Source organism: Anas acuta, chromosome 1 (genome assembly GCF_963932015.1).
Source record: "Anas acuta chromosome 1, bAnaAcu1.1, whole genome shotgun sequence".
Taxonomy (NCBI): domain Eukaryota; kingdom Metazoa; phylum Chordata; class Aves; order Anseriformes; family Anatidae; genus Anas; species Anas acuta.
Genome location: NC_088979.1, coordinates 196,480,852 through 196,499,973, shown reverse-complemented (window position 1 = coordinate 196,499,973; position 19,122 = coordinate 196,480,852). Strand labels below are relative to the sequence as shown.

At 36.5% G+C, this 19,122-nt stretch overlaps 1 protein-coding gene across 1 annotated transcript in view; it reads left to right on the top strand.

Annotated features, from left to right (window-relative positions):
* SEMA3D (semaphorin 3D) overlaps window positions 1-19,122 on the top strand; it is a 143,403-nt gene that overhangs the window by 64,970 nt on the left and 59,311 nt on the right. Inside the window, 4 exon segments of the mRNA XM_068669963.1 lie at window positions 10,908-10,931; window positions 10,933-10,971; window positions 13,194-13,313; window positions 17,502-17,595. Of these exon segments, the coding sequence (XP_068526064.1) occupies window positions 10,908-10,931; window positions 10,933-10,971; window positions 13,194-13,313; window positions 17,502-17,595 (277 nt within the window).

Here is a 19,122-nt window from a genome sequence, read left to right as displayed (position 1 = left end):
ATTGAGCCAGGAGAATTAATTTGTGATCAGGCAGTGCCATCAATCATATATGTTTTAGAGCAAAGATTCTAGATTTGAAGTAAAGTTTGCATTTCGTAAGCTATTTAATATGCCTAAATATCTGTAGTAACCCAGGGAAAAAAAATAATAAAAAAATAAAATAAAATTCATAGCCACTAAGATATCTGGAGTAAAGAAAGAATTATGTGCAGTTTCAAATACATTTAACTATTCAGGTAGTCTTTAACTTTTCAGAGAAAACATTGAGGCAAAGTGTATTTAAACAGCTAAAAGTGACACTGAAACCTTGCAGAGCATTCTGGTTTGTTGATTTCCAAGGTCTCCATGGGCATTCAACAACCTTATAAACTTACCTGGTTGAGTACATGCCCACAAAGCAATGTCATACAGACGTCCTCCTTGGTTCTTCCGTTCTGGGCTGGTTGAAACGTGTGAGTGAGAGGAGAGAGGAGATGAAGGAAGTTGATTTTGTATAAATCTCAGTCACTGATGAGGTTTCAGTGCTCAAGGATACTCTCCAGTAGCAGGGAAGTGTCAGAAAGTAGCATTAGCCTGTGCTGTGTTTAGACTGACCGTGGTTTGCATTGGCTCGGGGCCAGGCGGCTGGCTTCCAGGCTCTCCCAGTGTGAGGAAACCACACAAGTTGGGACTGCGAGGGGCTGAAGTGTGTCCTTTGTCCTCTCCTGTCCTGGAGTAAGACTAGTCTGAATTAATTAGAATATTAAGCATCTTCTGATTCAGATTACTTAATAAAAGTTCTCAGTTTCAGATATATATGTTTTTTGTATTAGTAACTACTGATACACCAAAAGGCCAAGTTATCATCCCTAACAGTTTACTCCCAGAAAATCCCTGTCTGTGGACATAAATACTTGTCAAAATTATATTGTAGTGTTCATATGTCTTGATATGAAGACATATGTCATCATATGTTCTTCATATGTCTCTGTGTTCATATGTCGTGAATAGTACTCAAAGAAACATTTAAAGCATTGTATTGTGTTCCCTTCTGTAATGTATACACACACATCATTTCATAACTTCATTTTTGCAACCTAATTATTTACCTAAATTAATTAAATTAATTTAAATATATTAAGTTATGGCTTTATTTCCTGGTATAGTTTTTCCTGATGAAATAAATCAATAGTTCCTCCGGAGTTCCGATTTCTTGAATCATTGTATTTTTTATTCAATTTATTGTGTAATTGGTTGAAAATTTCTTAACTGTCAGCTCAAAAAAAACTACCCAGTTTCCAGTGCTTTCAAACCTTATTATAAAGCAACAGTAGCTAGAATAATATAACAGAAAAAGACTCCAGAATGAATGATGAGAATAAGAAAAATACAGATGACTAAAAATGTAGCTAAGGGATATAATTGTCTTTCTGTAGTATGAAAAAAAATATCTGTGAACTTAAACTTGTCTTAAATAGCAGCCTGTAGCTCTTATTGCACAAATAGCATTATCTGTACCATAGTCTTTTCTTGAAAGATTCTGAGGAGCCTGACAGATGTTGCAAGCTATTTACACACTGTAAAATAAAGAAAAGGCAGAGAAGAGCAGCAACCTATATTTATCAGGTCATTGCAAATGTAGACAAAAACTATGTCACAACCACGTAAAAGTGTGGTGTAAAACAAATTTTTTTACTAGCATGAGAGAATGAAAAGCTGTAGAAGAATTCCTTAGGAATCCTAATCTCTGGGATCTGTCTGAAAAGATGACTTCAGTCAATAGAATTTTCTTGTGAGTTTGCCTTAAAACTTTGTTATTTTAATATTCAAAAACAAACAAAAAAAACTAGAAACTAAATAATAAATACAAAATGTGATCAGTTGAGCAAACACATATGCAGTAGCTGTAAAGAAATTCTGCACCTTCCTGTAACTTGCGCTCACTACCAGTGTGAGCAGGGTTATATGTCAGCACTATTATCGCTGTGCAATCTGTGGTGTGACCCGCCCATCTCTGCAGGAATAGGAATGCTATCAAGGCCTGACAAGCTTTTGAAAATCTGCCAACCTGCAGGAGCTGTCAGTGCTAGAAGACACAGCCACATGTGGGCCAAATAGATAAACATGTCAGATCCCCAACAGCAGCTTTGGAAGAAGTTGTTTTCATCTGCCCCAGTGTGTACTGGCACTAGGTCACAAATTATTGTTGCCTGGAGTATCCTTAGTTTGTGGTTGCTACCATTTTTTTGGCATTGCCAGGTGCAGCTGTCATGTATCCCATCCTTTAATCTCCTTTTGTACTGATTTTGTCTGTGGGCATTTCACAGTAGAAAATACATATGCATATATTTATATATATATCATTTCAGGAAATGCTTATGAAATAGTTGTGAAGAAATTCTGCACCTTTTTATAACTCCAGTGCTTACTAACAGTGTTAATAGGGTTATAAGTCTATCTAAGTATTACCACTGTGTGATACCTGCAGTGTGATGCACCCATCTCTGCGGGAATGGGGATATACTTGAAAAACATATGCATGTGTGTATATATGTGTGGTTATTATATAAATATATATATATAAACAATACCCTTCAGATATAGGTGCCTAATTTCATCTTCATTGCTCTGGTAAACCTGTCAGTCTATATAAATGTCTCAATTAGGAATGAAACCAGTGGGAATTAAGCCAGCATTGAAGGGAGGCTTTGGTTGTGCCACCATGCCGAAGCCTCAGGAGTACATGCACAGCCTGAGATGTTTATTGCAGCCTTGAAGCACAGTAACACCAAGATTAATCCTTCATAAAAAAATATGTGCTGTATATATTATATTTCAAAGGAATTTAGCTTTCTGCCTGTTAGCAAAAGCTGTAGACTGCTTGAGCATGACACTTCACCTGTCAGGTGAAAAAGGATTGCCAGGTGACATCAGTAGAGACCAGAGAGTTATCTGGAAGTCACTGGAGATTTCTAAGTTTTGAAAGAGGGGACACAAATACCAAAAAAATCAAAAAAATAAAATAATCCCAGTGGCAGGGGAGGAGGATGGTCATGAGTCCGTTTGGCAATGTGTTGGTTTCTTTTCAGTCTGTTAGTACAGAAGGTTCTGAGAAAAGAATGAGGGTGGTGTTGAGGTCTGGCAGGGCCATGTTTTCACCTTCCTTTCATGAGGAATTAGTTCCCAGGCATTAAAGTCATGCTCATGGCCCTGCTTTTGAAACAAAAACAACCTTTCTGGATATTGCAGTTCATAAAGTACTAATTTCGACATGTTCTAGGGTATTTCCCATCCTTGTAAAATTCGTGGTAATAAAACTCTTCTATCATTTACAGTAAAACAAGACTGTTTCTATTGAGTATCTATGTAATTTAATGTGCTACTACCAAATGCTATTAACATTGTATAATGAAGCAGGATTGTAAGAAGGAGCTATGATGGTGTTTTAAGTTAGAGATGTCCAGAGATAACTGTGATAACTATGCTTGCTAGCCCTTGGAGTGCCCTTGCCATTGATCTATGTAAAGGTTGTTTTGAAGCTCTGGAAACCTTTAAGAGTTTCCAGACATAACATTGTTTGATAGAGTGAAATTTAGGCAGCTGTGTAGACAAGGTGGAAGCTTTTAATTGATGTTTACAGACACAGAACAACAGACTGAGGCAAAACGTGGAGAAAGCATTATGTAACCAGGACAGAGATCCTAGGTGGAAGAGGGTGTCTCTGTTATTTCCTTTTGCATTGTTGCCATAAATTATTTTTCCATAAACATCCCCTGTTGTTTCTATATTTTACCCATATGTTTAGGTATAAAGAACAGCCAGTATCCTGCTCTCTGAAAACTCATATTGGGCTTTGACTTTTTCAAAAGTAAGATTTATTTTCAGTCTAAAGTGATAAACAAATGAGAAGCAAATTGCGTTTACCCTGAAAATGCTTGTTTATGGTTTCCTTTTAGGAGAAACAGACAGAAGGCTGAAGTCTGTTGTGGTTATACTGTGGAAAATGAAATGTAAAGCCATTGAAGGCTTTCAGGATGTAAATGAAATCAACATCTGGTTTGTTTTCTCTGAGGTTTCACACTTGCTCATAATGTACACCTGAAAATGCACTTTTCAGAAAACCCTTGAGTAGTGAAAGCATTGGCTACTTTTTTGGTTGTGCTTGGTATGGGTCAGGGTTTTAAGAGCCCTGTGGCAAGCTGATATCTGGCTTCATCTTAGACATGCAATACAAATAGCTCATTTAATTCGGACATCTCTCTTTAATAGCCACTTGCCAAATTTAAGCTACCAAAAATCTGCGAATGTATCATTTAAATATACAACTGTTGCTTCCCTATGACTTTCAAGTGCATTAAACTCAGATTGCTATTACCATGAAAATGAAGAACAGCATACACTGGCACTTCCCATAATCCAAATCGATCCTTATATCCCCTCTTCCCTTCCTCATGCCATATCAAATTAACTCTTTCAGAGATCTGATTTTCTGCTGTTATAAAATAATCGGAAATTCCAGTCAAATGTCTCCCTGGAGGTGTATTTCAGCTATGGGAATTAGTGTGATGAATGTAGAAATAACTGTTGAAAGACGAGAGGTCTGTGGTAGATATTAAAGTAACAGAAATTTAAGAGAACTTCCCCGTTTTTTAGGGGTCTCTAAGTAGTCCTGAGAATTAGCTAACCTTTGATAAAACTGTTAAAAAGAGAGAAGAGTGAAGAATCCAATTCTAAAAACAGTCTAAGTTTCAAATACAGGGAGAAATTCAGATAAGGCACTTAAATATATTAAAGTCCGTTGTTTACTGATGCTTTAAAATATTGAATTCCAGAATACAGCAAGTACAGTCAGAGCCAGTTACGAGAAATGCTTAGGGTAACCTTCCTCTTCGCATTTGTATATGAGAACAATCTCTGCAGTTCCCCAACTTGTGAACTTCCCATACCAGATACACGAATGCAACAGATGTGAGGTATTTAGAGACCAACTGGTATACTTGCATAGTATACTAAAAACAGCTCACTTTCCCATTAATTAAAACACTCTTTTTTTACAGCAAAATAATATCAAAAAAAAAAAAAAAGAAAAAAAAAGAAAAAAAAAGCATGAAATTATTTTCAGCATTTCTTAGGAAATTGTCTTAGGAAATTCTACAGATATTTCAGTAGTTTTTTTTTGGTGACATGACCCTAGGTCAGTATACAAAAATGACAAATGTCATGGTTCTCAGCAAGCAATCCATGAACACCCACTCTTACAGTATTGAGTTGTGATATTTACGGTATTGTAGAAACAGTGTGATAGTCTTATCATTGGATCACTCATATCTTTTTTTTGTGCTCCTTGATCTTGTTATTTTTCCTTGTTTTTCCTTTTTTTTCAATGAATTACTAAGTTCTTAGTGAAAGAAAGGAGAAAGTCATTTTACTGGTGGGAAAACTGAGAACTGAGTGTTACAAATAGTAGGGTAATGACATAGCTGGGATTAGAGTGTCTCCTAGTTTACTTCAACGTTTTTGGATCATGTTGCCCTCTTTATTGCACGTCTTATGATCACATTAGGCTAAGTCAGGATTTTTTTTTTTTTTCTTTCTTTAATCATGCAGAGGAGTAGAGGCATAGCCTCTCATGGAGGAGAGTTTCTCAGGGGGAGCACTTTGCATATGCCAGAGTGACAATGGGTTTACAGCTTGATCTGGCTTTGTTCTTTGGGTATTTCATTTGGAATTGTCTTATGGGGAATACATTAATACCAGTGAGTTTAAGCTTCTGAATTATGGTCTGTTTGCTTCACAAAGTCTTAATGGGACATTTTGACATCAAAGATGTAATTTTATTGCATGCCTTCTTCTATGAAGCATCAGTACAACAAAAATGTACGACAACATAGAATAAAGTAAGGGAAGAAAGCAGACTTGCTGTATCAAGTAGCTGATTAAAATCAATGTATTTTTCTCTAAGTGCTTCCATTCACCTCTTATTCCTTCAACGTAAGAAGGAAACAATGTCTTTCTTCACAGGACTTAAATTCAGTGAGTGAGTGATACAAGACACACTGATCAGCTGATGTCCGTCACTCCAGATACGGACACATCCTGCTGGTGCTGTATGTACCACTAATGAAACACTTTGGGGTTTCTCGTACCAGAGACGGTACTGATAGAGAAGTGCTGAAGCACGTGTGCAGCGTCAAGCACATGAGAGGTTCCAGTGAAATCCCCAGGGCTGCTGAAAGCCATTGACCTCAATGGGACACTCAAGTGCTTGCTGCTGGCACGAGTGTGACTATCTTGGGGATGTGGAGCTGGGAGGAATCAGACTGGTCAATTGGTCTCACTCCCTGCTATCACAAACAAATACCTCATACAACAGTTATTCCTTTAATAACCCAGTCCAACTCTTTTGGAAGGGATATTGTGGGATACTTTATACAATTTCTGTAGGATGGTCTTTAATACCAGAATCTTACTACTCTGATATTTCATTTTTATTTTTATTTTTATTTTTATTTTTATTTTATTTTTATTTTTATTTTATTTTTATTTTTTATTTTTATTTTTATTTATGATCTATATTTATTTATGTCCAGTTTATATCATTTTCCTCTTACTATTTATAAGTCTGTTTTTCAAAGTGCTTTGATTCTTCCTGTGGATTTGCAAGTCTTCAGATTTATTACTGATGTTTCTTAATTTTATGTAATTTCTAAATTTTGCTGCAGAGTGCTGTGTTTTTGCCAAGACTACTGAGGAGTACATGATATGATATGAGATATGACATTATTTCTTGAAGAACTACATCAGTAACTTCCTACCACAAGTTCTTTATTTATCAGACCATTTTTTTCTTATTAATAATTATCTAATTTCTCTGGCTGAGCTAATCAATTTCCATGTGGCAACTTATAAAATGCTTTAGTGGAGCCTTTATGAAGAGGATTTTTACCACATTAATGTTCAATTCAGATATGTTATTAAATATCAGATATGTTACAATATTAACCAGGAGCAATGGCTCTTTACCAATTTATATTGTGTAATACCATATTTGATATTTTTTAATTAATTAAGTTATCCATTTTTTAATTAATATATATTTTTTAATTAATTAAGTTATCCATTCCATAGAAATTTTTCTGAAGCCTTGCAAACAGATGAAATAAGACCAATAGGATTGTATCTTACTTAGGTATCTCATGTTCTCATTTCTGTGTGTGTTGTGATGGTGTGTAGTAATTTCCATTCTTTGGAAAAGCTTTGTATCATCCCAGGTTTAGTAGCTTCATTAGAAATGATTATTGGAAAACCTGTAACCTAATAAAAGAGTTTATTTGCAATCAGAACTCAGTGTTTTGTCTTTGAGCTATCACTTCACCAAGGGGTTTATATTCTAAGTGTTAGTGTAGGAACAAAAGTGGATAGAGAAAGTTACATACAGAAGAATAAGGGAAATACTGGCTCATAACCAGTATTGTTAATTCATGATGGCAGCTGAAATGAAACTCACAGAACTGTGTCTAGGTAATATACCACTATATATGCCATAATTGTGTATATATACATATATATACACACATATACACATATATACATATATTTACACATATATACATATATATGTGTACATTATATACATTATACTTAATTGATTGGTATATATAACATCCACCAATCAATTTATGTATCAAAATCATCTATATTTTTTGAATTTTTTTTTTCTTTCCACTCTTCTTACAGTAAAAATGTATGATTGGAGGAAGGAAAAAGTTACTTTTAGAACTTACTTTGCTTCTGATCTGAAAAATATCTTTGTGGTTTCTAATGTTTTGTTTTAATCAGAAATGAATTTCCAGCTACCCTTTAATGTGATACCTTATCTGTCCTACACTTCTGTGTTATTTAATTTTATACTCCTGGGAGGTTTTCTTTCACTCTGCTAGCAGAGAACTTATAAGCTTACAGTTATTTGGAGATTTTAATTTCTTTTCTGTTGCTAAATTTAAGAAAATATTTGTGCAATTATTTAAAAGTAATGCTAAGGTATTTTGTTTTTAATTGGTCCATAAAAGATAAAATCAGGAAACCATGACAGTAGCCCTAACCTTTGGAATTTTCATATGGATATCTTAAAAGGAAAATAAGCTGAAGCTTAAGAGAAGAAAATAATCCTGTTTAATTATATTGTCCATGTATTTCAACTAGGTAGAGTCTTCCCTAAATTGAGTAATTGTACTTAGCTATTCTAAGATTTCTCCAGACACTACAGATATAGACCATGAAATATATCATATATATAATTCGTGCTGTTTGAAACATGAAATGATTCTGGTTTTCCATATGAATATCATTGTCATTGTTTTTATTGTTATTGTTGATACTGATACTATTATTTTCCTTTGAAGTTCAAGTTGATTTAAAAGTTAGTTGGATCACTTAACTACACTTTTCATTGACTATTTTGGCCTTGTATAATGCTAAGTACTGAGGTTGTTGAGTAGCCAGAATGTGAGACCATTGATTTTTCTTTCATAACTGACTGCCGTCTTTTCTTTTACAAAGGCAGGGAATGTGATGTCTCAACCTGACTAGTCCAGTTCGTATGACAAACATTATTTCCCACGAAGGAATCTTAACAAGAATTGAGGCTAGAGTTATATTAATGTATATTAATGAAGACATTAATATACCTGATGTCTTCAAGTGGATGTTTTCCAATATAACTGGAACTCCCAAAGCAAGGGTCCAGTACTTCTGTGCAGTCAGCAGGAAGAGGCAAGCATTTTTGAAAGCTTACAGAAGGAGATCTTGTCTGCATAACCAGACACCTAAACAATTTTGGGAGAAAAAAAAAAAAGTCTTCAAGAAGATCAAAGACCTCTAATACCCTTCTCTGTTGTTGATGGGGTGTGCTTGGGCAAAATTGGGCATGAAATTTATGTGACAGAGACTTGAAGAATAGATCTCAGCTTAAGTAAACCAAGCTATTTGGAGATCCATAATTCATATTCCTCGGCCTGTTCTTTTTCATCATATTTTTTTTTTCAACAGCACCAATTGTGCCACAGCCTCTCCTTCTCCTTAACCCAATGGCACTTGTGACAAAACAGTGCTGCAAGGGGAAGCTGTCCCACTCCACCCAGACAGAGGGCAGATGAGTTCACTGGTACTAGCTTCAACTCTTCCCAATGTATTTGCAATGTTCCCAGTGCTTCTTGCTGTACATTCTGGAGTTGTACACTGTGTAATCCAGACATACTGGTGTGGCTGATTTCCAATTGCATTTTCATACCTGGATGCTATCATGACATCATTCTGAGAAAATGCTCTGGGAAAATAAATTTTTACTCCAGTGCAGAGATGTTTTTATACTGCCTTATCTCTGACTTTAGGTAAATGTTGCTGTAAAAGGGTAAGGTTTATATAACTTAAAATACACTATTAACCTCTAATCACAAAGGTAACTGCAAATTCATTGAGAGGAAATTAATTTCCTTGCAGAAAGCCAACACATCCATTAGCACTGGGAAGAGAGAGAAAGAAATTAAATAAAAAGATAGTTTCCATATTGAGAGGAATATTGGCTGTGTTTGGGACTGTGATAAAGCTGTTTGACACAGGGCACTCCAGCTTTCCATCCCAGAGCCTATGTATGGGGCAAGCCACATCTTAAAAAGTTGCCAATATCTGGGTGAACAAAAAGAAATATTACAGAAGCTAACTCCTCTCGCATGGTTTTTTAATTACTTGTCCTTACTGGAAGATCCTTTTTAATGACTATTATAACATTTTTTATTCATATATTCACTATTCACTGCTTAGAATTTTACAACTGTGATTTGAGACTCGAGTAAAAAAGCGTGTATGACTACTAGCAATCTTCATATTGGTCTCTGGGATGAGGCAATTCCTAACTAATATTTGCTCTAAAATTATGATTTGTTGTTGTTATAAATCATGAGAAATGGTTGTAGCTTTCTTTTGTCAAAATAAGGAAAAAAAGATACACACTTAGCATAATGTTTCTGAAAAACTTGGTATTCAGCTTCTTTTTTTTGAATTTAGTAGAATCAAAAATATACTGGAATACTGGATAATATCAATTCTAACTGTTTAATTGAAATCAATGAATCAGAATGGAGCTGTTGCTCTTTGACTTTTCACCACTAATATCATTGGGGGTTACAGTAACAGATAACGATTTGTCATCTGGCTCCATCTGCACTTAAACCTAATATAAAGAATTCTATAATACAAATGAAACAAAGAGAAACAGTAATAATATATGCTGCAAATTGTCTAAGGTATATGATTTTTCTCTAAACTTCTATGTCATTTTCTAAATCTTTATGTTTCTCTCAGTAAACTTAGTTATTGTTGATTGATGATGTTTTAAAACAATGTGCTAATAATTTCTGTCAAATGTACTTCTTGTTCTACAAATTTCCCTTCAGCTACTTTTAGTTTTTCAAACAAAACTTCTTTTCATTTGGAAATTGGCAAGTAACAGCTCACTATTTTTCTATAACTGCTTTGCCAAGTTCACTGGATCAAATTCATCATAAATGTAAATTGCCTTGTTCTGCAGTCAATTTAGTTTCAAGATGATTTATGCTCATCTAATCTTTGAGAAAAACATGTGGTTCATAATGCTTACAAGGTGTGTTAGGTTGGATCAACTAAGTACTTTAAATAGGTAAGTATACACAAAGAAGAAATTAACAAAGAACAAAGGATTTGATTTTAAAGCCTTGATACTAGTGACAAAAAACTGTACTCAAAGCCACATTTACTTCTACTCACGTAAATTCCTTTGACATGCATAAGTTTTAACTGTTCATTCAAGGAAATAGCTAAGCAGCAATCAGAGGACTATTTATAATACATATCTTAATAATATATTTTTTGTATTTTTTTAAATTCTCTTCCAGATTTACTGGCCTGCAGCAAAAGAAAAAGGTGGAGCTATGCAAATTAGCTGGGAAAGATGCCCACGTAAGTATAGTATCTATATTTTTATTACTGCTGATAATAAAATGTGCATCCATATACTCATTTCTATGCATTATATAGGTTAGTAAGCTTCTTTTACACTTTTTCTTTTCAGGATTAATTGAAAAAAGTCTTTTTCTTCTTTCCTCTCCTTTCCTCTCCTTTCCTTTCCTCTCCTTTCCTCTCCTCTCCTCTCCTCTCCTTTCCTCTCCTTTCCTCTCCTTCCTCTCCTTTCCTCTCCTTTCCTCTCCTTTCCTCTCCTTTCCTCTCCTTTCCTCTCCTCTCCTCTCCTCTCTCTCCTTTCCTTTCCTTTCCTTCCTTCTTTCCTTTCCTTCCTTTCCTTTCCTTTCCTTTCCTTTCCTTTCCTTTCCTTTCCCTTTCCTTTCCTTTCCTTTCCTTTTCCTTTCCTTTCCTTTCCTTTCCTTTCCTTTCCTTTCCTTTCCTCCTTTCCTTTCCTTTCCTTTCCTTTCCTTTCCTTTCCTTTCCTTTCCTTTCTTTCCTTTCCTTTCCTTTCCTTTCCTTTTCCTTTCCTTTCCTTTCCTTTCCTTTCCTTTCCTTTCCTTTCCTTTCCTTTCCTTTCCTTTCTTTTCTTTTCTTTTCTTCTTCTTTTCTTTTCTTTTCTTTTCTTCTTTTCTTTTCTTTTCTTTTCTTTTCTTTTCTTTTCTTTTCTTTTCTTTTCTTTTCTTTCTTTTCAAGTCATAGAATTTCTTAAATGTGATGCTTCAAGAAAAATATTCAATATTAGAGCAGCAATCATACTTAGCCATTCTTGTATGTAATGAATTTAGTTGAAAGATGAATGGACTTTCCTCTGAAATTTATTGTGAGAAAGGTTTCCCTGAAATCTTTCCCATTGCAGTGCTCCTCTTTCCTTGGAAATATCCTGAATGTAACTTCATTATACTTCATTGATGAATCAGAGTAGAAGTGGACACTACAAATTAACTTAACTTGTAGACAGCTGCAGTTAAGGTTAAAACAAGATCTCAGCCTCATTAGTGTTTCCCTGGAACCACAAATCTTCTTTAAGAAGTCTCCGTGTATATAAGGTTGCATTCATATATACAATAAAACTTTCATATCTCTTTTGCATAGCACAGATTACATCGTGTCTAGAATCCACTAGAAATGTAAACATTTCCCATCTGTATAATAAAATTTCTTCCTTTTCTCTCCATAAATCCCATGCTTTCTGTCCAGCTTGTCTGTACCAAGGTGGACTCCAACTCAGAACAGTCTTTGTGCTCTTGTCTGAGGAATTCCAACTTTTTATCCTAACTTATTGCTACCCTTATCTTTACAGCAGACAAAAGCAAACAACACCTCTGCTGAACACTGGGAAAGTTCTGATACTGGTCTATATGGAGGATTTGTGCTGAAAACTATTCCTATGCTAAGACAAAAGGAAAGGCACGAGAGAAAATTAGTTTCTACATACATCAAAACTATCTCCTTTTTGCTTCCTGCATTGTCTCTGCACTTACGTGTAGGATGGTCTCTTGGACCTATACGAAACTTTTGTGCATTACCTTATTATATGTGCACTACCTTATTATATGTGCACATATTTCTTTAATTTTGGGGAAAACTACAACTTGCCTTTATATCCCAGCTCATCCTTACAGCAAGTGGCATCTGTGCTACTTACCAGACATGACCAAGCCCAGCTAGAGCCAAGACTTGACCTGAGCATTCCAAAGGACTCACAGGAATTCCCAAATAAAGGTGACCAGCTGTGGTTGGTGCGAAGAGAGGTCACTTGCACAAACATCCCCTTGGAAGTATGGTGAAGGCCTTCAGATTGCCACAAGGATTTCTATCATGTAATCTTCAGTGCTAAAGCTTGTGCAGAACCCTTAATTAGGAGCAAAGGTGGGAGGATTTGTGGGCAGATTAATCCAGTGGCTATTTTGACCTTTGTTGACAGGGGATGTGTCCACAGCATATGCTGAAGAGATGTCCTCTAAACTATACTGTTACCACATAGCTTCTCATGTCTATAAGTGTTACAACAGAAAGGCTTACAAATCTGATTGATGAGCTGCCTGGTACATTGCCACTGTAAAATTTTAGCCATCACAACTTTGATCTATCCAGTAAAACAGTCACTGCTACAGTAGTTTTGAGGTTAAATACAAGGATATTATGGCTAACACCTAGTACAATAATGTCAAAGAGAAAAATAAACATAACAATAACATTTCTCTCCTTTCCTTTCACAACAGACAGAATGTGCCAATTTTATCAGGGTTCTTCAGCCCTACAACCGAACCCATGTTTACGTCTGTGGCACAGGAGCATTTCACCCTCTCTGTGGATACATTGAACTTGGCACTCACAAAGAGGTAATTTAATTTCCCTTGCTACTCTGACATGTCAAGGAGTAACCCTTGTCTTGTTTAGCATTCATCACAGATTGGAAAATACCCTGTGAGTGTATAAAAAATGAACTGACAGCAGCTTGCCTAAATAACAGAGTAAATGGCGGATTTTTTAGGTCAGACGGGAACTTGTGTTCTCACATTTGATATGTGTGTATCGCTTTTGAACAAAGCACTTTCCTTGGTAATACTTACTACACAATGCTTTTTGGAATGACATTTCTACATGATTAACTAAGTGAAGAGCACATTTAACCCAGATATCTTTCCTTCTAGTAAGTCATTTCCGCACATATTTTCTGCTTACATACACACACACACATGCAGAGTTCAAGACGACATTCATTGCTCTACTTTTAAGGTACACATATCCCCTGCTCCTCAGGGCTTGTTTCCCTGTAAGGGTAGTACAGAGTTTGTAAATGGTCTCTGAGCTGAAGGATGGTATCTCAGACTTTGCAGCTGGTTTGCAGCCCTGTCACTGAGGAAATGCTGGGTATCCTCCATCACAAAGTGGCATAGTCCTGGACTGAATTTAGCGGCTGATTGGTCTTCCATTTGTGGTTGTGACAAAGAAATCTCTATCCTAAGTGGCAAATGTTTGAGACCTAACCCCCACAACAGTGTTGTGTCAAGCAGCCACTTAATACACAAGTCTCTTTTTAACTCCTATATGTATCACACCTTGGCTATATTTATACACTGGCTCTGTTCTCAGACAGTGTCTGGATGTGACCTGTCTGGCTGCTTGCCTGCATTGCAGGCTTTACTGTGCTGCTGTAGAAATAGCTTTATTTTTTTCTCAGGGTCTAAGTGAAATACTAGAATATAAGAAAAGAGGTTTAATGATATGTTATTAAATGCAATACCCTGAAATATGTACACACTGGATTTATTCTGACATACTGACATACAAAATCAAGGGCAGATGCTCCCAGAGAGAAAAAAAAAAAAAAAAAAAAAAAAAGGATGTGAGGGGATGGGTATTAATGCTAGCTCTGACTGAGACCCATTTTATTCCATAAAATTGTGGGTTGATTGACCAGGGGTCTGCCAAAGTTGCAGAGAACTGAACTATCTGAAATCTGCATTGTGGTGTTCTTTTCCTAAAAAGCCATTAATAAAACGTATACTGAATAATAGATAGGGCTTGCAAAGAAATATTTTAGGCTTTTTTTTTTTTCTTTTTTTTCTTAATTTCCTTGAATATTCCAATTGAAACAACTGGATCCCTTGTACTCTGTTGATTCCTTAGCATGAATGATTAAATATAAAGCTGAACTGAGCAGAACAGCTCTCAGCAAAAGTAAGTCTCTGGTTTACCTCTGGATCATTAACGAGATTACTTATCCACTCCGCCACTGCAACTTTATTTGTGAAGGCTGTTTTCATCAGACTTTATAAAGTTATGGAGTTGGCCTGATTGTTCAGTCTGGCAGTCAGTCTAGACAGGGGGTCTGTCTCAATTAGACGTGACCAATTACCTTATGAGAGGAAATGGAAGAAGAATTCCCATATTGTATTTCCTAATCCCCTCACTGTCTCCCAGTCTTGCCTTTCTTGCACTCACTGGTTGCTCAGCTGTAGTGGTGAGCTGTGCAGCATTCATCACTACTCCCACCTCCTCAGATGGTGCAGATCTTTTACAACCTCCTACTGGAATAACAGTTTGAATGAGACATGGTTTAGTAGGTAATATTGGTGATAGGGGGATGGTTGGACCAGATGACCTTGGAGGTCTTTTTCAACCATAATGATTCTATGATTTAATGTTTTCCATTTCTTCCAGACACTATATATCCACTGTCCTGGCACTGCCTGTCCAGATAAATCTGACAATAGCACAAGCGTGCTGGGTCTAGTCTCCTTGCAAACCCGTTGTTCTGAATTTGACAGACAGTTCAAAGTGTCTCCTGGTCCTCCTGGTTGCAGGAACTGAAGCCAGGAGTACTGTATGGAAATTCAGGGTGCTTTTGTTGCAGATCTGTTTTTTTCTCTGGCCTGTAAGGATGAAGAGTGGATATTTGGTAATTAGCAACCTCTACAGGAAGCTGTGGGATGCTTGGGAGAGCCAAAGACTGAGACAGCCTCATGGAGGCTGTGCAATCAGGCAGTGCCCTGCTGACCTTTGGAAGCAGTGGAGGATCTGCCCAGTGGTCTGCTGGCTGGTGCCAGTGCTGCAAAAACAGGCAGGAAAAGAGTGTGGATCAGGTGACTCAAAACCACAGCACACACTGCTTTTGAAGCAGTACAAATCCCCTGCAGGATCACACAATTAAAGGGGATTAAAGTCCTAGTCTTGCTATTACTGAAGTCACTGCCAAAACTTCTCTTGGCTGGTGAAGACGAGGTTTGGCCCGGTCGGTGCCGTTAGCCACAGCTCTCCAAGGGATGCTCTTTTCTTTTAAAGCTTTGTCCAAAGTGAAAGCAGGAGTTTAATTCTGTGTGAATGCCTGGTAGTGTCCATTAGTTTGTCTGGGTGCAGTCTGAAATACTTGATGGTGATCTACAAAGCCCTCGGTCTCTGGAGTACCGCTGGATATTGGGACAGTCTCTTGGCATGTGATACTGCAATGGTCCTCTGAGCAGCTCAGGATTTAATTTCTTGGAAGAAATGAGAATGGGACATTAGCAATGTATTGCCAGCAAAATAATGCTCAGTTCTTAATTCAGTTTTGTCCTCACTGTGCTCTGGCCCAGTTCAGTAGCCTGAGAGTTTGGTTTGCCTGATATCCACAGGTTTGAGAGGATAGCAAGGGTTCTTGTTGGATTATTAAATTCTGATTTATAGCAGACAGTATTGCTGGAGAAAATGGCATTTATCTTCGTAGATTGGAATTGATTCTTTTTCCCTCTTAAGTAAGGAGATTAATTATTAAACATCCTGGGCTTTTGTCCTCTGAGCCTAGAGAATTTAAGAGACTTCTCAATGAAATAGAACAGCTTGGTTATTTATAATCTGATGCACTATTAGCATGAATTGAATTAATGTGTTGTGAAGTCTGATCTTATGTGTCTATCTTTGGACATAGTAAGCTCAGTTGCACTCTTCAGTCCTCTTGTAAGGCAGAGGTATAGAAATAAATAATTAAAGTCACTTCACCATTTTTTAAATGATGGTTTAAAACACAGTTTTTTCTTTGAAACTAACTTCAAATGTTGTATCTCTGCAATTAACATTAAACCGACAATAATTGGATTCCTGACCACTAGTCAGGTCATGTGATTTTTAAATGTCATTGTAAATAAGAGAATATATTAAAAACACCTCTGTAGGCAATCTCCCTTCTCTAAAAACAATAAAATTGTGAAAATCAAATTTCTGAACCTACAAAGACTTCATTTATCTGAGTAATCTTTTTGCCTTCTGAGGACATTTGGGTTTCAGTTAAGTGTGCTTTTAGGAAGCTAGTGAAAGGAACAAGTGAAACTGACCACTATAGCAATTCAAAACTATAGCAAAACTTCAAATTAATGCTTACAAAAATTGAATCAGAAATATAAGATTCCCCACTGAAATCATCAGAAATTATTTTAAACTAATTTATTTTCTTAATCTCCCTCTATGCCCTTGTTCTGAGACCCAGGCGTTAATCACACTGTATTTGGGAACTTTAAGGAAGGATCTATTCTAATATCTCTTGTATCATTAGCCTTGTTAAAAATAACAAGAGAGAACATATGCTGCTCTTACTTAAAAGGGTCTGAACTGTGTCTGCCACAAACATTATTCAGCAGTCCCTAGAGAAATTTAGGAGTCAGCCAGAATCTCATCTGGGTCTCCTGTTGCAACACAGTCTATCAGCACTTTCTCAAATAGAAGCCAGTGCCTTTTAAGTACAATTCAGCCTTTAATTTGAATAGAAAAGACCATTGGATTTTTTTTTTTTTTTTCTGAAAATAATTTTACTTTTCCAAGATTTATTTATTTATTTATTTATTTGCTATGGAGTGAATGAGATACATTAAAACAATGAGTGAAAAAATAAATAAATAAAAAATCCAGATATAAAACAGGGACATAGACTGCAAACATCAATCCTGACATGGCAGCTACATGATCTAATACACCTTCACTTCATATGTTAGCAGAATAGTCTGAGTTTTTTCTCTGCAGCCACACCAGGCTAATGAATATGTGTTTATTCTCAGGAAACAACATTCAGACTGGATACCCAGAACCTGGAGTCGGGCAGATTGAAATGCCCTTTTGATCCTCAGCAGCCGTTTGCATCTGTGATGGCAGGTAAGAAACCATCAGAGCCAGACGCTCAGTGGCTTCATGGGCAGACACCAGGGTCAGAGGCTCAGCAGATGTCACTGGTGAAGAAACTCTGGCCGTGGTCGTGCTTCCGATGCTGCTTTGTGCTCTGGGACCTGGGGGAGCCTTCAGACTGCAGACACCAAACAGTTGGAAGTGCAGCAACACAAACAGAGAAATTTGAGTGGCTGTGAAACCTCTGAGCAGGGTTTCATTCTCACCCAGTCATTTCTCCTTTAAGAAGACAACAACAACAAAAAACCACATGGACAGACAATGTTTCAAGCACTTCTGGGCCTCTTTCCACAATTATCAATATGTTCTGCCCTTTGAAGTCTGCTGACATCCACTATTTCCATAAATACATTTTCGAGGTTTCTATTTACTCGAGTAGCCACTTCTGAAGCTGGAAGCCTAAGAACAAGATAGCACAATCTGCCTGTTGCGTGCATCACAGCGCTGTGTGGTCTGACATTTGGTGCCGAGGAATGTCAGCTTGACCTCTGGATTTCAAACCACTATAAGAGCTACTTTTGTCATGGTTTGGTTCATAGCTTTGGACAATTTTCATTTAACTTGTCCATCAAGCCTATGAATACAAGATAAGAGTGAAGCACCATGACGTTTTCATTTACAGCCAAAGAGTAGTGGTGACAATGCTTTGAAGTATCAGTCACTCTGTGTTATAAAAAGAATATGACTAATGTTCAGTCTTTATTCTCAGATAGTAAGATAGATGATTTGTGATTCTGACCCAACAGATGGGGCAGGACTTCCTTTATTAAAAACAATAGATTAAAGCCAGTGCTTATTCTTCTCAGAGATCCCTAGAACTGTTTAATGACCGTGAAGTCTATTTTTAAAATGGAATTCTAGAAACTTTAACTATTTCTTTTTCTTAATGCAATATAGCTCCATGATTTATTATAGAGTTGGCTAATTTCAGTAGCACTCTAGTACATCGACTTCTTTATTAAATCTTGTGAAATGAAGAAGCTGCTGTGCTTTAGCTAACTAAACCATGAACTTTGGTACATAAAAATTTTATGGCTAGATAATATTAATGATTGGGCTGTTCCAGCATCCCTTCCCTGGTGTCTGTGCCTGGTGTCAAGTGCTTTGCAATAATGTACAAGGAGCATTGTAAAGAGTTACAGGCCTGACCAGAGAATGCATTCTTGACCTATCTTTGGATGATTACTTTATTCCCAAAAGTGCTAGGAAAGCAGTATAGCTCATGGATAAGATACACTGGGACTCGGGGAGCTCAGTTCCCATCTCTGCTACTGGAGAGAGGAATAGCCTTTGGAACATTGTTTCTCTCTGCATGGTTTAATTTATCTGCAAAATGGCAATAAATATTACTTCCTTCCTTCAAAAAGCACTTTGTAATCAGATATAAATATGAGCTAAATATTATTTCCTTTTATTTCCATTCCTGTATGTAGGTTAACATAAGTGAGTAATTTTCATTCTAACAGCTAATCTCTGAATTGCGCACAGCATTTCTCC